Source organism: Vombatus ursinus, unplaced genomic scaffold (genome assembly GCF_900497805.2).
Source record: "Vombatus ursinus unplaced genomic scaffold, bare-nosed wombat genome assembly UNPS02014770.1, whole genome shotgun sequence".
Classification (NCBI taxonomy): Eukaryota; Metazoa; Chordata; class Mammalia; order Diprotodontia; family Vombatidae; genus Vombatus; species Vombatus ursinus.
In genome coordinates this window covers 1355166-1374041 of record NW_020954548.1, presented here as the reverse complement: position 1 = coordinate 1374041, position 18876 = coordinate 1355166, and the positions used below count along the sequence as shown (strand labels likewise).

The 18876-nt window shown below is 38.5% G+C and overlaps 2 protein-coding genes across 2 annotated transcripts in view; both read left to right on the top strand.

The window, feature by feature from the left end:
* Window positions 1–880: 880 nt before the first annotated feature.
* On the top strand, window positions 881–7015 carry LOC114043721 (NTF2-related export protein 2). The gene is made up of 2 exons (XM_027862831.1): window positions 881–967; window positions 5367–7015. Exon 2 carries the CDS (start codon window positions 5544–5546, stop codon window positions 5973–5975), a length of 432 nt encoding a protein of 143 aa, XP_027718632.1. The 5' UTR covers window positions 881–967; window positions 5367–5543; the 3' UTR covers window positions 5976–7015.
* Window positions 889–18876, top strand: part of LOC114043719 (DNA-3-methyladenine glycosylase-like) — a 66032-nt gene continuing 48044 nt past the window's right edge. Inside the window, exon 1 of the mRNA XM_027862829.1 lies at window positions 889–967. Coding sequence (XP_027718630.1) covers window positions 929–967 — 39 coding nt within the window. The 5' untranslated portion in view covers window positions 889–928. The remainder of the gene's footprint in view (window positions 968–18876) is intronic.

Sequence of the window (18876 nt, the reverse complement as noted above, 5' to 3'; positions counted from 1 at the left end):
GTTTCATTTCTTCTTATCCGGCCAGCTACCTTCAGTGGCCTATTCTCTTAAATCTTCCTTGTCTCTCTTCTCACTGACCTCTTCCCCACCCAAAGTTTCTCCCCGGGAATCAGACCCCCTCCCTCAACAAATTTTTTTCTTCTGTATATCACCCTTTCTTCCCCTCCCCCACCTACGTTTCTACTGAAAAATTTCCCCTACTCTTCCCTCCCTCCCCCGGGCTTTCTCTCCACAATCTAATTCATCTCTTCTGTGGCTTCCTCTTCAAAGAAATTCTCTTACTCATTCAGACAGTATTTTACAGTTTACACACGGACTTGGAGTCAAAAAGCCCGGGATTTCTAAGCCTAGCTCTTTTAGCTGTGTAACAATGGGCGAGTCACTTCACTTTGAGACTCAGTTTCTCCCTCTAGGTCAAGTGATCTTAACTTTTTGTGTTGTCTTGGACTCCTTTGGCAGTGTGGTGAAGTCTGTGGAGCCCTTTTCAGAACAATGTTTTTAAATGCATAGAATAAAGTACCAAGATTATGAAGAAACCAGTTATGTTGACAGTTATCATATATGTTTAAAAAAAAAAACCCAACAGCAAACAAGTTCATGGACTCCATATTAAGAACCACCGCTCTAGATAATGGAGGTGATAATTCTTGAATCCATTCCACAGTGGTGGTGTGATAATGAAATGTTTTGTCACCTTTTGGGTGGTATAGTAATGTGAATTATTACTGTTTTTCACAGATTAAGACAGGCTACAACCACTCCTCCTGTGACTCTACAGCCTATTGGCCTCTATCCTAAGTTCTCCAGTGTCTGTTTTTCCTACAGGTGCTGGCCAACAGTTGGATGCCTGCACTGTCTTCTCCAGCATTACCATGTGCCCTTGACTTGCCTAGACCTGGTTGCTCTTCTGCCATCTTCCCACCCCTGCATGTTTAGGAAGCGAATGCCAGCTTTCAGGATGGCTCAGGTGAGTGGGGTTAGGAAAAGCCTTGGCCTAAACTCATGAAACATGCACAAGAGCTCGTTAGAGGTCATAAATTGAGACCTGGATTCTAGACTTGGCCTTAACCTTGTATGTCTTTGGACAGAGATCATATATTTGAACCTTGAAGAGATCTTAGGGATCATTTAGTCCCACACACATCCTGCAAATGAAGAAAAACAGGCCAAGATGGATTTTGACTTGGTCAGGTTTAAACAGTTATTAAGTAAGAGAGTCTGGATTAGAACCCACATCTCCTGACTGTTTTTCTAGCTTTGGGATTGGGTTCATTGGTGCTATTTGTTTTCTCTTCTTGGTCCTATTTTTCCTATGTAGATGATAGAGCGGTTTCTTTTGTCAACTTTAGAATCACAAAAATTCAGAGTGTGAAAGAACTTTGGAGTATGGTCACAGGACGATACCTCATACAACACATATTTATAGAGAAAGAAAGATGCCCAGAGAAGTGACTTGCTAGTCAGTAGGAGAATGTTCTGACTTTCAGCCTCACTGCACAGGTAACACAAAATATTTGCAGAATGTGCCTAGCAAACAACTAACCAGATAAAGGTTTGTACAATCAATGCAACAAAGTACAGATTTAGGATGACCAGAAATTATCTTTAACCTTTTTTTTTTTAAGTTCCCTTTCCTACACACAAGAAAGCCCAAGAATTGGGTCTTTGCCCTTTGTTAAGTGAGACATGGCATGATCCCAGAACTGGAGCTGGGCAAATGGGCACTGCTCAAGGTATTTCCCCTCTTTGTACCTCAGTTTTCTTCTCTGTAAAATGAGGAGATTAGACCAACTGATCTCAGATGATCTTCGATCTATAGGATATTACCATTGTCTGACCCCTAGGCCAGTAGAGATTCATTCATTTATTCATGAATTTATTGGTTGAACGTAAGAATGATTACAACAAACATGCATTAAGGATAATGCATACAAGAGAAAAGTCTAGTATGGGGATATAAGATATTCACACAGATAAATATTCTATAGATTTAAATAACATAAACATATAATAGGTGCAGTTGAGGGAGAGATTATACCTTATTTGACTGAATAATAAACTATTATTATAGTTTACACATAAATAGCATTTTATAATTTACCAAATGCTTTCTTCACAGGAGCCCTGTGAGGTAGATAGTACACACATTACCGTAATGGCTAGGTAATAATAAGACTCCTCTTAATGAGTCTATATTCCTAAAATGAGATTAAAAAAAAAGATATCTTTGAAAGGAAAAATTCACATAGATATGCACTTAAAAATAATGCCAGTTATAGGCTTCACTTGTGTTTTATACAAACCAGATATTGGGGAAAAGAGCTGCCTGTATTTGAACTGGGATGGGTATTTGACAGGTGGGAAAAAGGAGGACCAAAGAGGGAATGTAATTTGTGTATTGTGACCTAGGGAACTGATTAGGTCCAGAACTCAGGTCTCTGCACAGCCTCTGGCTTAATAAACTTGACTATAGATGGATTTGATTATAGTTCAGCTCCTGACAATTTCAGAAATGTTGCTAAGCCTGTTTTGGGGGTAAAGGCCTACTTGTCTTGGTGTTTGAGGCCACGGCATTTCCTATTTGTGGAAAAAAATTGTGGTTTCTGGTGTCACTGGCCTTAACTTCTGTCTTCCGAGAGGAATCTGGAGAAGGGTAAGAAGCCTAGAGATCTAGTTTCACTAGAAAAAAAGTAATTATAGCAAATATTTCCTTAGTGCCTTATGTTTACAAAATATTTTGCATGCATTATTCACTTTTATTTGAACAAATATATAAGGTAGGCATTTCAGTTGTTTTTATCCCCATTTTACATATTGGGAAACTGAGAACCACTGTAGGAAAGTGACTAGGCCAGGGTGACACTATTAAGTTGTGGAACTGGGATATGAACCAAAAAGTGTGATACTTTTTACACTCCTATAGTATTTCCTGCTTACATTTGAGGTTGCAGATAAGATAGACGGTATATAATCTCTGTAAGGTATTTTATCCTGCTTCCATTCGATTGTGGGCTAAGAGCAGCCACCTTCTGTCTTTTTGTTAGTCTATGATTTGAGCAACTCCGTTAGTGAAATTTGCATGTTCATAGCTGTTGGCCTGGCCTATATTTGAAAGACTGTCCCTGGAGATTATTTGGTCTGCTTATCCACTCAGCACACTTACCTCTAGCTTGCACAGCTTCCTGTGGGAGTGCGCTGAACTTCACTGGTGCCACTGGGACACCTGAAGTCTAGTCTGTCCAAAGGTTATTAATACTGAGTTGAATTTGACATCTTTTTATAACTTTCTATTTTATGAACACGACTATAGTGGGAAAGGTGAAAGGGGATGATGTCGAGAGTATGGTAGAGACTTTGAGTAGGCATTTTGTTGTATTGGAAAGCAGGTTAGCTTGCAAGTCCTGGGTTCTAGTCCTGGTTTTTCCTTTTGTTGGATGTGTGACCTCAGGCAAATGATTTAATCTCTCTGAGTCTAGGTTTGTAAAAATGAAAGGATTGACCTAAGTAATCTCTAAGATAGAGACTAGCTTTGATATTTGATTTTTTGTTCTAACATTTTTTTCTTCTAAGGCTTCTTACAGCTCTTATATTTTATTAATGTAAGCTCTGTGACAGCAGAGATTATTTTATTTCTGTCTTTGTATCTCCAGGACCTAGCATAGTGCCTTGTTCGTAATTGGAACTTTATGCTTGAATTGAATTAAATTCTGTGTTGCAACAATCTGTGTTCTAAGATCCCTTCCTGCTTTTAAGTTCAGATGAAGACTCTGACACTCTGAAATGGGCATTCAGTTCACCTCTCTGAACTTCAATTTTCTTTTTTGTAAAAAGAAAATTGCACTCTCATGGTGGTTGTGAGATAAGTGCTTTGCAAACATGAAGTAAATTGAGTTGTTATCGTTATGATCTGTATTATAAGATCCTTTCAGTGTTGGCATTTTAGTGTTTTATGACTTCACCTCTTTGGGGATTCTTGGAGACTTGGAGATTCTTGGAGACTTGGAGATTCTTGGAGATTGAGTCTTAATCCATCTGATATAAGACCTAGCTTAGTGCTCTGAAGCTTTGTTTCTGAGGATTGTGAATAAATACTTTTGGATGGGATAAATGAACTTACTTTCCATTTTCTTGTCATTCTAGGCAAGTGATTAGAATGTTTGTGTCATTGGTGGGCAACCTGTTAGTCTATTTACCAGAGCATCATCAGTGGTATAAGAGCCACTGCTTAGCTCTCAGGTATATGTTGAGAAACTTTCTTATTCCTGGGGGAACCCTTGTGGTCAAAGAGCCCAAAGCTACATCCTTTTAATTCATGCTCATTTCCTTATATTAAGTGGTTAGAATTGCAGCTCACTGTATAGTACCACATGGATACAACAAACCTTACATATTACTTTATTTGATTTTTCCAATAATCCATGTGATTGGCAATGCAGGTTTTTTTTATTTTTCCAGTAAGGAAACTGGGGCTTAGGAAATGACTTATATTAGCTAGCATTTACACTGCACTTTCAAGTTTGCAAAGTATTTTACATATGTTAACTGATTTGGTACTTCTCCAAGGATCTAGTCACCTGGGATTGCTGAGCCTGGGAGTCAGAAAGACCTGGATTCAAATTCTGCCTCAGGTGTTTAGCTTATTAGCTGCATGACTCTTAAGTAATTCACACAAACTCAGTTTCCTCATTTGTAAAATGGGAGGAATAACAGCATCTACCTCACAGGGTTGTGAGACTCAAGTGAGATAATATATGGTTAAAACAAAACCTACAAAATACTGTATAACTCTAAATTCAGTGTTCTTTCAGAGTGCTGGACTTGGAGTTATAAAGACTTGGAATCAAACTCTGTCTCAGGTGTTTACTAACTACATGACTCTTAAGTTACTCAACTTCTTTTGACCTCAGTTTCCTAATTTGTTAAATGGAGGTAGTAAGAGTACCTACCATGCTGGGTTGTAAGGATCAAGTGAGATAATATATGTAAAAAACACTGTAAATCTTTAAGTGCTATATTTGTCAGCTCTTACTGTTATAGAATGTGAAAACTAAAAGAAGAGTCATGTCAGAGCCAGAAGGCTCTGATCATGTAGCCCCTTACCCCTCAGGAATTTTTTTCCCTGATAATTGTCTTTAATGTGAAAATGCCTAGGTACTGTCCTTATGGCTCTCCATCTTAAGTTGTGTCAGGTTGAGATAATGTAGCCTGAAAAATCTATTGTTTAAATTGTGAACCTTGGTAATTGTATCTGGCTTTAATTGTAGGACTTGTACTCCTCATTTTAAATGCAACTTACGAATTTGGTAGGTTTGCAAAGGAGTGGGAAGAAGGGACAGAAATGAATGTATTTTTTTTTAATGTTGCAGATGGGGATTTCCATCTTTTCCATCTCCCTGCTTCCCCTTGTCTACCTAAATTTAAAGTAGTGTAATAGGAATTAGGCCTCTTTGAAACTCCTGCACTTTTTGAACCACCTGATTGCTCCCGTGCCTGGAGGTAGGTCGTTCTGGACCTTACTGGAAACTGTTCACTGGGAAGTGGAAATGGCAATGGCATCATCTGTGGATTTTAAGACTCACGTGGACCAGGCTTGTAGAGCTGCTGAAGAATTTGTCAATATTTACTATGACACCATTGATAAAAGGAGAAGGGTGCTGACTAGATTATACCTGAACAGCGCCACTTTGATTTGGAATGGAAATGCTATTTCTGGACAGGATGCCCTGAATGAGTTTTTTGAGATGTTGCCTTCCAGTGAGTTCCATGTCAGCGTGTTGGATTGCCAGCCTGTTCATGAGCAAGCTACTCAGAGCCAAACCACTATCCTCGTGGTGACCTGCGGGACTGTGAAGTTTGATGGAAATAAACAGCGCTATTTCAACCAGAACTTCCTGTTGACAGCACAAGCCACACCCAACAACTCAGTATGGAAGATTGCAAGTGATTGCTTCCGCTTCCAGGATGGAGCTGCTTAGTCTTGGCAAAAAACCAACTCTAAAATATTTGGAATGTCTTCGTTTTTCTCTTGTTGTTCAGTTCATTGTAGAACTGTGAAACGTGTGCCAAAGTTGATGTGTCTTTAAAAATATAGATCCCTAGCAGCAACTTTTGCAGTTGCCATTAAGAGCTGTGGGATGTTATTTGTATGTTAGATGCCTTTTAAATATTCTTGATACGGAAGTTCTGAGTTTGCTACTTTGTTCAAAGACGACTATATAAAGAGAACTGCTGTGAACCTGATTGATCAAAAACTGGAATTCTTTGTCCCGTTGTGAACCATGGGCACTCTCATTAGCTCCGTTGTAATGCCCTGGGAGATGTTCTCTGTAGTATATATGGTTAGTAGAAAAATACTTGCAGCCTTTCAGTAAATACTGAGAGTAGTCTCAACTTAGGGACTACCTAAATCAGAACAATAAAAACACTACTTATTTTTACTTGTTAGGTTTTCATCCCTAGTCTGATGTTCTGGAAAGGTCTGTGTGAAGAAATGTTCACATTGTTGTTTTGTTAGAGAAGGCCACCGTTTGACACCGATACATGTGTGTGTATAAAACCATACTATGCATATTTCTGTTTATCAGTTCTTGCTCTGGAGGTGGACAGCATCTTCCTTCCTTTGTTGTTGATTTGCATATTTGTAATACTCAGAACAACTTAGTCCTTCACAGTTATTCTTTGAACAATATTGCTGTTACTGTGTACAACATGTCTTTTAAGAGGGATTAATATTAACTTTCACTTATATGTGGGTTTAAGATTTAAAAGTGTTATCAATTATCTCATTAACAATTATCAATTATCTCATTTAATCTACTCAACTCTTTAAGTAAATAGTATTAATTATTATTCCCATTTTTCAGAGGAGAAAATTTGACTGAGATCGCACAGCTGTCAAGAGTCAGAGAGCTTTTTGTGTTATTACATCATGATGCCTCAGATGGTGTAGTGGATAGAGTACTGGGCCTAAGGTCAAATCTTACCTTAGACACATGCTAGCTGTGTGACTCTGAGCAAGTCACTTAACCTCTGCCTCAGTTTCTTCAACTATAAAATGCGGATCATAGTAGTACCTACCTCACCATAGTTGTTGGTTCATATTTTTAAATGAGTTATTAAAAAATTAAATTATTTCATGACTATGTAATTTAAATAAATGAATTTGAATAGTATAATAGAGCACTGTATTCAGAGCCACAAAATCTGAGTTTGTTACCTAGCTATGCTGTTTATTAATGTGAATAAGTGACCAGAGGCAAATTGGGTCTCTTCTTTGAGCCTTAGTTTGCCACCTATAAAATAAGCATAATAATACTTCCTGTCTCATAAGGATATTGTAAAGGAAGTAGCAAAGTGCTGTGGAAATGTGAGGTTTTATGGTGGTAGTCAGATGTATAAAATTTCCCAATATAGTCTTGACGACAAGAAAAGAAAATGTACTTTTTCATTAAGTTTTTATTGCTATCTTTTGTTTTTTATAAGACCTTCATTTCTCAACCTCTCCTTTTTCCTTCCTCAGCTAGAGAGCCATTCCCTATAATAAAGAATAAAAAAGAGGAGGACAAAATCATTTCAGCAAAACTAGCATGTCAGCTGAGTCTGATGGTATATGCAATATCCCACTCCCATAGTTCGCTACATCTGCGAAGAAGGGAGGGAAGTTAACGTTTTCATGTCTTCTTGGCTGTTGTAATTACATAGTGTCAGTTTTTTTTTTTAATTCTGTTTACATTGTTGTCATTGTATTCATTAAAAAGTCTACATTAAAATTTTGATTGTCTTCTGTCTTTACATCACCTTCATTTCCAGTTATATCTCCCCTTTCCTATCCAGCAAGCCATCCCTTGTAACAAAGGGAAAAGAAAAGAAAGAAGAAAATGCAGTTAGCAGAACCAGCCAGCAGATCAACCAAGTCTAATAGTATGTTCGATCTCCACACTTGTAATCACCAATCTAAGACCTAAGTTCCTAAGTCCCCAGTCTAAGAATATATAACAAGGCTTAGCAAAAGGGAATCTTCCTTGTCAGAACTTGTGTTCCAATTTATAATAATTATTATTCTTATCCACCTATCTTTCCAAGGCTGCCTTGTCCATGAAGCCATCCCCGTTAGGTCTCGCATTTATGTGGCATTTTCAGGTTTGTCAAGCTCTTTTGCTTATATCAATCCCGTAAGGTAGGTAGCACAAGCATTCCTGTCCCCATTTTACAAATGAGGAAACTGATACTTAAGAGACAGAGAATTGCCTGTTGTCACTTAGTTTTACAAAGTGTCAGAGCTGGTCCAACTCCACTTTCAGATTTCAAATCTAGCACACTCTCTGCTGTACCATATTATTGCTGTTGATTAAAGTAGAAAATGTTGTTCTTCTTGACTCTTTTGTACCTTTGTATTTTAGCCACTTGGTTAGAACTTAAGTATCTGTGATTCTATCAATATAGGTATTTCCTTTACTCACATGGAATGTAAACCCTCTATATGTTGAGTTGTCTTTCTGAGCTGAAGCAGTATAAATAAAAAGCATCACCTGGTAGCCGACCTTCTTAGCTCAGCAAACATTGGTTACATACTTACTATGTGCAAAGAACTTTGCTAGTTGCTGGTGATACAAAGACAAAATACTGTCCTTGCCCTTAAGGAGCTTTACTTTCTACTGGGGGAAGGGAACAATCATTTATTAAATGCCTGCTATGTGCCAGGTACTATGATAAACACTACAAATGTTATCTCATTTTGGGGGAAAATAACATACGCAGAAATGTATATTTATGCATATGTATGCATATACATGCACACATACACAGAAAGTAAATTGAAAATGCTAAGAACTGAGGGGGGCAGGAAAATTGTCCTTTAGGATCCCCTCTCAGATGAGGGGATGTCTGAGTTGTATCTTGAAGGAAGCCAAGGAGAGAGTGTATTTCAGGGATGACAGAGATTGGAGACAAAATGAGAAGCTTGTGGGGAAGCGAGTAGTTCATTTTTTCCTGAATTTAGGACACATGAAGGAGAATAATATGAAATGAGTGCGAGAGTGGATGAGTGTTACTGTTGGTTGGAACTAGGGGAGTTAGTGCTTACTCTAAAAGCAATCGGGAACCACTGAAGATTTTTGAATAGAGGATCAACATAGTATCAAAACCATGCCTTAGGCAGATTATTTTGATAGTTCTTTGGATGATAGTTTGAAAGGGGAAGAGCTGAGAAACATAGAAGACCACGTATGCTAAAACAGTAAGGTGTGAATGCTGTGTGAGTGAAGACAAGGGCAAGGATACGAGAAATAATAGAGATTAAATTTGACCAGACTTGGGGGATGGGGAGAAGGGAAAAGTCAAGGATGACTTTAGGGCTCTGAACCTGGATGATGCCCTCAATGGAAATAAGAAAGTGCAGAGGCGGTGATGGATATTGTGGGTATCATAGATCTAGAGTTATTAAGAGATCATTGGTGACCTTAGAGTATTTTCACTTGAGTCATTGTATTAAAAGCTACATTGTACAGTGCTAGGCTGAAAGCAGGAAGAAGAGTTTGGCATTGAAAGGGTAAGAAAGGGTAATAGCTCAAAAGGCTATCAGGGTCAAGTGAAGGTGTTTTGTTTTTTTTTGTTTGTTTTTTTAATTAAATTAATTTATTTTTAGAATATCCCTCTTAGTCCTGCATGCATTGGTTAGCACAAAGTTGAACTTTATTATAATCTTTTTTGTAAAGTATACTCTGATCACTGCTTGGGATAGTTTCTTCACTGTATAGTCCCGTGACTGCCAAACCGTGGTAACACTGTTGAGTCAGCAATTTATACAAAGTTCAATAGAAAAAATTTACTGAATATCCTCTGTTTAATGTAAACAAAGCAGGACGCAAAGAGTTTATAGTAACACTATTTTACAGGGCCTGAAATGATTATCAATTGTGTGTTAAAGCACTGGATTATTACCACAGCATAGATATCTGGATTTATCCTACAACCCAAAATACAAACACCATATAATTTGTGAGTTAGCATTTTATAGGTTCTTTCAATGCCTATAAACCTCATAATTAAATGGTAATTTTTCTATTTGTACAATAATTTATGGAAATAACTTACCAGTTTATGAAATAATTTCATAATTTGTGCCCTGTAAAATTAGGTGTAACAATTTTTACACTAGCAATAGTGTAAGCAAGCTAAGGATTTTGGTCCTTATATATACATAAAGCAGTGTACCACCAGACTGAAAAACTGTGTCTTTACTCACAGCTTCCATATTGCACAGACAGATATATTATGAGAATTCTACAGAGTCACAAGGTGAGCATTGCAATGGTAGGCTAAGACCGATGCTTATTATGAAAATTTCAATAGGGTTTGAAAACAGTAACTACAGTAGGGGAGAAAAAATTTTTTTAAATATGCACTCCATATTTACATAAATATGCAGCAAAGCTAAAATTCAATTTGGGATCTGCTTAAGGTGATCATCTCAGTGGTGTTTTTTAGTCTAACACTAGCTATTGGCAATCTTTTATTTAAATACTCACTGATAGGAAATAAAGAGCCTTAAACACAGAACAGCAATCAAAACTAGTTATTTAGTACAACTTTCCACTGACAAATCCAGATCCAACATTAAGTGATTTTTAATATCTTCCTAAACATGAAAAGTGCATGTGAAAATTAGAAAAAATTAAAAATAAAAGCCAAGTATATCTTAATTGTTGGCTTATTTGGAAGAGTCACTGTATTAATATAACTATGGTTTCATAAGCAGCACCCATTACGAAAACAAGTCCTAAAGCTCTTAGCTTGATTTCATGGATGAGCTCAAACACCCATATCTGAGAGTGAGAAATGAATAGTATTTGACTTGAGAGGTAACAGCATCACAGTGACATCTTAAGCATTAAACAATTATATACCAAACATAAGAAAATATTAATAAGCAAAATTTACCTTAATGCATTAAATTTTAAATGATCCAAATTAAGTAAATAACTTCTACAGTAGAGTAAGAATGCAGTACCTTTACATGAACTGACTGATAGCAATAGCAGACTGAATGAGACTCCATTGTAAAAATCTTTTAAAGAAAACTACACGTGATGTTAATACTAGTTTAGGAGCTTGACCTTTTTTTTTGTTGTTTATTTACTTTGCAAATTTGGAATGTCATTACAAATTGGGACTAAATTATTTAGAACATATATTCTCTGAAAAGGTAGGAAATATACTACTGTTAAGAATATTCATAATTGTTTGATATACTGTTCTTATATAATGAAAAGAAGCCTTATGAAACATAAAAGAAAAGAAAAATGAAATAAAAGCAAAAGCCCTCAATATGCAAAGGTTTATAATTTGGTCCTATAAAAAGGCAGTGCAGTCTTCATATATGCAAATGTGTGTTAAGTAAATAGACCTTGTCAAAGAAGCAGTGATAGATTTCCTTTAAATAACTATAAAGTTAACTTATTTTCCCCAAATATCTTTAAGTGGACTAGTGATGAAGAAAAAGAAAGTGCAGCTGTTTTAACTTTGAAAGTGTTAACAACGAAAAAACTCCTAAACAGACAAACTTAGAAGAACTGATCTGAGTACTAAAAATCAATTAAATTAAAAGGCCAAGTGGCAGCAGCAAATACTTCTTTGTCCACGAAGCACTCACAACCCATGCCATTTGGATAAGCTACACAAGAATCCAAGAGATCCCTTCAGCATCCACTTTCTACACACACATACACACAGCAATTTACCAAAATCCGTTTATATAGAAACAGGACACTGAAAGACTATGATTTTTTTTCTTTAGAACCCTATACAAGAAAGACTTCAATAAAGAAAAGTGTAAACATTGAGGATCTTGGCATTCTGATTGCTGCTTACTAAAGTGGTATCAATTCCTTGCCTAGAAAAGGTGTTTTTGTTTTTTTTTTTAAAGATAGAGGAGACCTGGGTACGTGTGTAGGCAGCCAGGAAGGAGCCAGTACGAAACAGTTATGGGAGGGATGTTGGGGTGATTTGGGGAAGGGTGTTCATTGAGACAAGCTGACAGGTGCCCCAGTAAAGACAGGAGGAGGTAGAATGGAGGGTATAAACAGATGCATTTGCCATGGCAAAGAAAAAGACTTTTTTTTTTCCCTTGGAGAGGAAGGAGGGACTGAAAGAGGGAAGATTGGAGTAACATAAAAGGGTTTGGAAGTGTGGAGTAGGGGATGTAGGGGATGATAGAATTCAAAACAAATGGAAGCCATTTCATTAAGTAGGTGAGCAGGAAGAGGGTGAGTATAGGGAGCTTAAGAATGGTATAGGGGGCTTAAGAAGGAAAGGAAAGTTTTTAAAAAGCTGTTATTGAAGTCATGGCAGAATTAATCAAGATTGAATAAGAACATTGCCATGCAGCAGTGAGAGCCCAGTTGAGATTCGATAAAATAAATCATAATAGGACCCAGTCAACATGCCGTAGTGGTGTGATTTCCTCCAGAAGTAAGTGATGGAGATTGGAGGAGGCCACGTGCAAGGGATTTGGAGGTAGAAGACAGTAAATGGTTGGACTAGTCAACTATAAATAGGGTCAAGACTCTGAAGTGAGAAAAGTGAGGCCAGAGAAGGCTAATGGTACAGGGAAGCAAGGAAGAGGAGAGATACTGATTTGTTTTTGTTTTTGAGGCAATTGGGGTTAAGTGACTTGCCCAGGGTCACATATCTAGTAAGTGTCAAGTGTCTAGTCTGAGACCAGATTTGAACTCAGATCCAAGATCCTCCCGACTCCAGGGCCAGTGCTCTATCCATTGTGCCACCTAGCTGCCGCCTGAGATACTGGTTATTAATAGGAGATATACTTAGAATCATAAAATCATTGAATGTCAGAACTGGAGGGCATCTTAGTGGACAGAGCACTAAACTTTTTTTGTGGTAGCAAAGGACGATAAACAAAGTGGGTGCCTGTTAACTGGAGAAAGCTGAACAAATTATGGTATATGAATACTATTGTACTTTGAGAAACAGTGAACATGAAGAATCTGGAGAAACTTGGGAAGATTTTTATGAACTGATACAGAATGAATAAAGCAGAAGCAGGAAAACAATGTAAGCAATGAGCGCAGTAATGTAAGGGAAACTTGGTTCTAAAGACAACAGAACTGACCCGGGCAGTGTACCAAGCCTAACCAGTCAGAGGCCTGGCAGCAAAGCATACCTGCCTCTTCCTTAGGGGCGGTGGACTACAGCTGTGGAATGAGGCATACATTATCAGAAACAGCCACTGGAGGGGCAGCTAGGTGGCACAGTAAATAGAGGTCTGGACTTGGAGTCAGGAGGACCTGAGTTCAAATCCAGCCTCAGATATTTAACACTTACTAGCTGTGTGACCCTAGGCAAGTCACTTAACCCCAATCGCCTCACCAAAAAGCAAAAAAAACAAAAACAAAACCAGCCACTGGATTTAAATGAGAGAATCCCAGATCTAGAACTTGAGGAGACCTGACAGGACGCCACGTGGTCCAGCCCCTCATTTTACCTGTAAGGAGGAAACTGAGGCCCAGAGAGGGAATTCACTCTCCCAAATCAGCAAGGGGCAAGGACACAAAACCAGGGCCTTCACTCCAAACCCAGCATTCTTTCGACTGTATCACACTGCTTCTGCACTGGATTAATTTTTTACTTTACACATGAGAAAGTAACATGGATGTTTAAAAAATAATAATCCATTAAAAAAACCTTTTTTTTTTAAGTGCTGGACTGGGAGTAAGGGGAATGGGTTTAGTCCTATTTCTGACACTCACGTAACTCTAGGGGAGTCATTTAGTCTCCATAAGCTTCAATAATTTTACCTATAAAATGGGGATAATAATATTATCTACCTCCTAGGGTTATTGTAAAGAGCAAATGTGATTTTGTAAAATGCTTTGCAAACTTCAGAACACACAATAAAACTACTTATTGTTTTGCAGAGGAGAAATTTGAGGCGCCTTACTCAAGGTCACATACTAAGTTATGGCAGTGATGTTACTAGAAGCTGGGTTTCTTGACCTTCTCCGCCCTGCCCCCCTTATCTTGGCCACTCTGACTTACTATGCTTTTCTTTTTGCTACACCTAGCCTGAGAGCCAATATCAGGCTGGCCTTTCAGGTGGATGAGTGTATTCAACAAAGCGCATTGCAAAGCCAGGCATTTTCTTGGGGTGCATAGAATTAGAACAAAGAATCAGATATTTTGAAGCATTATTTCTATCAAGTCTGAAGAATTGTCCTGCAGACTGCAGCTATTTCTATCTAAAGACTACATGGTGAAGTGGAAATAGTGCTGAATCTAAAGACTTGGGTTCTGGTCCCAGCTTTGCTTTTTTTTTAAAGCTTCTTGGCTATGGGTAAGTCACTTTTTCTGGACTTCAGTTCCCTTTTCTTCTAAATAAAGAGGATGTACTTGAAAACCTAGGTTCCTTTTAGCTCTAAGAATCAATGGCTCATGACTTGGGGGGAAAAAAAAGTATGTGTCTTCTAAGTTTAGGGCACCCTCTCCCCTGGACAGTCAGGATTAGGAAACTGATAAATCAGAGGCATGCCATGAACATTGTTGGCCTGGATTTCATTTAGGCATTTGACAAAGTCTTTCTGGAGAGATAGGGACTAGATGATAGGATGATTAAGTAAAGTTTGGAACTGGTTGAGTGACCTGACCCAAAAAGATGGCTAATGTATAATTGTTAGTCTAGGGGCATGTCTCTTGGGGAGTGCTTTCCTTAACCTTGTTCTCTTAAGTATTTTTTTTTTTATTAATGACTTGTATAGATAATATGGTTATAGAATTGGTTCTTGATAACAAATTTGGGAGTAGTTATTCTTTGAATGATGGAATAATGATACAAAAAAAAATCTTGATAGGCTAGGAGCATAGACTAAACAAGATTCAATTTAATAGGGACCAAAGTAAAATTCCAAAAAAAAAAAAAAATCCATTGCATAGGTATGAAATGATAAAAGTGTGGCTAGGCAAAAGTTCATTTGGAAAAGACCTAGTGGTTTTTGTGGATTTATGGACTCAGCAATGTGATCTTAGAATACATCAACATCCTAGGATCCAGAATGAGGAATGTGATAATGCCCTTTTGTCAGGCTGCATCTAGAGTTCTGTGACTAATTCTGGCAACGACATTTTAGGAAGGATTTTTAAATCCTTCACATCCACAAAGGGCGGTGATCAGGATGGGCACCTAAACCTAAACATGTCTTAGCTCCCTATTTTGCTGTTTCTGTTGATAGTGCCAAAAAATCTTCCCCACCACCTCAGCTCAAAACCTTAAAATTTGCTCCGATTCTTTTGTCTTCTCCCTACCCTGCTCCTATCCAGGTAATTGCCAAGTCCTAGTTTTTCTGCCTCTTCCATCTTTGTGTCTGTTACCTTATTCCTACTTACATGGTCACCACTCCAGTTCACGACCTGAGTATCTCTTGCCTAGCTATTGTAGAAGCTGGTGTCTATGCCTTCTCATCTCTCTTTATCATCATTCACATACTATTAATTTTCCTAGTGCACAGGTCTGACCAGATTGGGTATGCTGTAGAGGGAATTTTGACATGTTTTCCCTATTCTAACTGTAAATTTTGTAAAGGCAAGGATTGTTCCTTACCTGAACTTTATATATTTCTCCCTTTTCCGCATACCCTCACCTTGCATAGTACTGTGCACAGAGTAGGCACTTAATAAATGTTTGTTGAATGAATTCAGGATTTACCCATGGGTCAGACTATAGGACCTTTGAGGTCCCTTCCAATTCTGAGATTGTCAACTTGAACTCTAACTTTTTCTCCCTAGACTACTGCTTTTTTTCTCTTGGTTGGTGACCTCTTCAGCACCATTTTAGTTATTTATTTATTTAATTATCTCTATGGTGATGACTCATTGATTTATATATCCAGCCCTAGTTTCTCTCCTGAGCTCCAGTTTCACATCACAAATTGCCTCCTGGACATTTTGAACTAGTCTTATATACCTCTCAAAACATGTCCAAAACAGAACTTGTTATAGTCCCTCCCAAACCTCATGCCTCTTCTAAATTTCCATATTTCTGTCTCCTAGGTTCCCAACCTTGCCGACATGTTTTATTCCTTTTTCTCCCTAACTCCACAAATCTTTTTTTTTTCTTTTTAGGCAGTTGGGTTTAAGTGGCTTGCCCAGGGTAACTCCACAAATCCACTCACTTGCCAGATCTTGTCATTTATACCACAACATTGGTCCCCTTGCATCTCTTGTATCTGCCTCCTTCTTTCCATTCAGATAGCTAGCATCATGGCTTAGGCCTTACCACCTTTTCCCTGAACTCTTTCAATAACCTGTGAATTGATCTACATGCCCGAAGTCTTTCCCCTCTCTAATCTTTCCTTCACACAGCTGCCAGATTTATTTTCTGATGCCCAAATTTGACCATGTTCCCTACAGTAAACTCCAGTGTCACCTTATTGCCTCTCTATATAAACTCTCCTGTTTGGCATTTCCCTTTACAACCTGGCCCCTTCTTACCTTTATAACTTTACTGCATATTCCTCCTTTAGACACACAGTGGGTCAGCCAAACTGGCTTTCTTTCTTCTTCTCCATCTTCCTTCAACCTGCCTTGGCACTGGCTCTGCCATACGTGGACTGTACTGCTTCCTCACCTCTCTCTCCTGGAGCCCTTGTTTCTTTCCAGATTCAGCTCAAGGGCCCCCTCCTACATGAGTCTTGTCCCGATTTTCCCAGCTGCTGCTGCCTTCCTCCCAAATCTACCTGTATGGACTTTGGAGCTCTTTGAGGTCATCAGGGACTCTTTGAGTTTTTGTCTTTGCATCTACAAGTGCCCAGCGTAGTGTATGGCATGTAGTAGGCAGTGTGTGGATCGGCTGATTCATTTTGTTCATAGGATAGCAGTTATAGGACTGGACTGACCTTACTCCTTTTTTACAGAGAAGGAAATTTATCCAGCGAAATGAAATGACTTGCCCATGGTCACGCTGGTAATAGGCAGCAGAACTGGGAGTCTACCTACGTTGTCCAATCCTAAAGCCCGGGGTCTTCCACAACCCCATGTGAGCGTGCTATTAGGTGACATATGAGTAGAAGCCCTTCGTCTTCACAGAGCTTAAAGAAAGTCACATTTTAGATACTCTTGCCATTTACGTTTGAAAATTTCTGTGAGATAGGTTAGTAGTAACTCATCTTATAAGCAGAGGCAACTAGATGGAGCACTGGGCTTGGAATCAGGAAGACCAGAGTTCAGATCTGGCCTGAGACATTTACTTAAGCTATATGACCTTGGGCAGATCACTTAACATCTGTTTGCCTCAGTTTCCTCAACTGTAAAAGAGATGATAATAATAGCACCTATATCCCATTTGAGGATAATAATAGCATCTACATCCCATCTATATTTGCCGAGCAAATGAGAGAATATTTGTAAAATACTTAGCATAGGGCCTTGGCAGTAGGCTGTATATAAATGCTATTATTATTATTACCAGAGAAACAGATTTCAAGAGATGAAATAGTCAAATCTAACATTTATGCACGTGTCTACATTTTATGATACTTTATTCACTAAAGTCTGCATTATGGCATCTAGAGGTGACCCTGAAGGCTATCTTTGCCAATGAAAAATTAGTTTAGACAACTAGCAAGCTGGCAGGATTTCAAGTATGGGCTTGGTGATTGAGTCTGTGGTCTGAAAATCGGCATACCTAGGTTTGGAGAAGTTCATCTCCAGAGGATTGATTATGGTCCAGGGTGCTACAGCCACCATTAAGACGCTGAGGTGGTAGAATTTGTAATCACCTAAGCTTGAAGCACTGGAGCATCCGTTGTATTACTTTGTCTATTTACTCTGGTGGACGAGATCACAGCTTTCTTTACAGTTACGTTCCAGTCATGCTTATTTAAGCAAATATGGGGGGGGGTATGCCTTGGTCTTTGTTTCTTTGATTCCTTGCTTATCAGTCATCAGTTATTCCTCCCTCTTGCAGTACAGTTGAGAAGATAGCACTTTATTTTCCTTTAGTTACCTTTAGATTAGTGTCTCCCTGACAGGATTTTGGGGCTATCTTAAATCTCTCTCATCCACCACCCATTTATAAACTCTGTCTCTGGGCTTCTGTGGGTTAAAGCTTCCTTTTACAGCTGGCCATCTCATCTACTTTATGTTGATTCCTATTTAGCTTAAGTTTCTGAGGCTCACATTTATCTTTTGCCTTGCTCCCAAATGCTGGCAATGTCTCTGTGCATGGACTCTGGGAAACCATGTCCTAGGAGAATAAAAGTTCTCATTTTTCTAATGCTTTACAATTCACACAGAGATTGCGTTGCAAAAGCTCAATTGAATTCGGCCAAGAGTTATTAAGTGACATGTATACAAGGCACTGTGCTACATTTTAGTGATGAAAAAAGATACAGAACAACAGTTCCTGGACTCAAAGACCTTACATTCTACTGGGAGATACAATGTATGCACAAATAAGGCTGTTACAAGGAAAATGGAAGGAGAAAAAGTGTAAGGGAGCCACATCAGAAACTCCTTGAAGGAAGGCAAGGATTCTAAGAAGCTGAGTTACAACCCAGAAAATGCTCGTTAAGCTCTTCTTGTGTGCAAGGCACTGTATTAGACACTGTGGGTTTCTTTGCTATGGACCTGTGATGCCGTCAGTGTGAGAATCTCCAAGTGTGGAAACTTTTCCCACTGATCATTACTGGAGACGAAAAAAGCTCAGCAACTTAAGAGTCTAAGCAATTTCCTGGGACACTTTAGGGTTAACCTGCTTGCTCATGGTCACACACAGTAGTGGGTGTCAGAAGCAGGGCCTGAACCCCAAGGCTGAACACAGACACCAAAACTGGCCTTCCATCCACTAAGCCTCCTCACTAGTGTTGG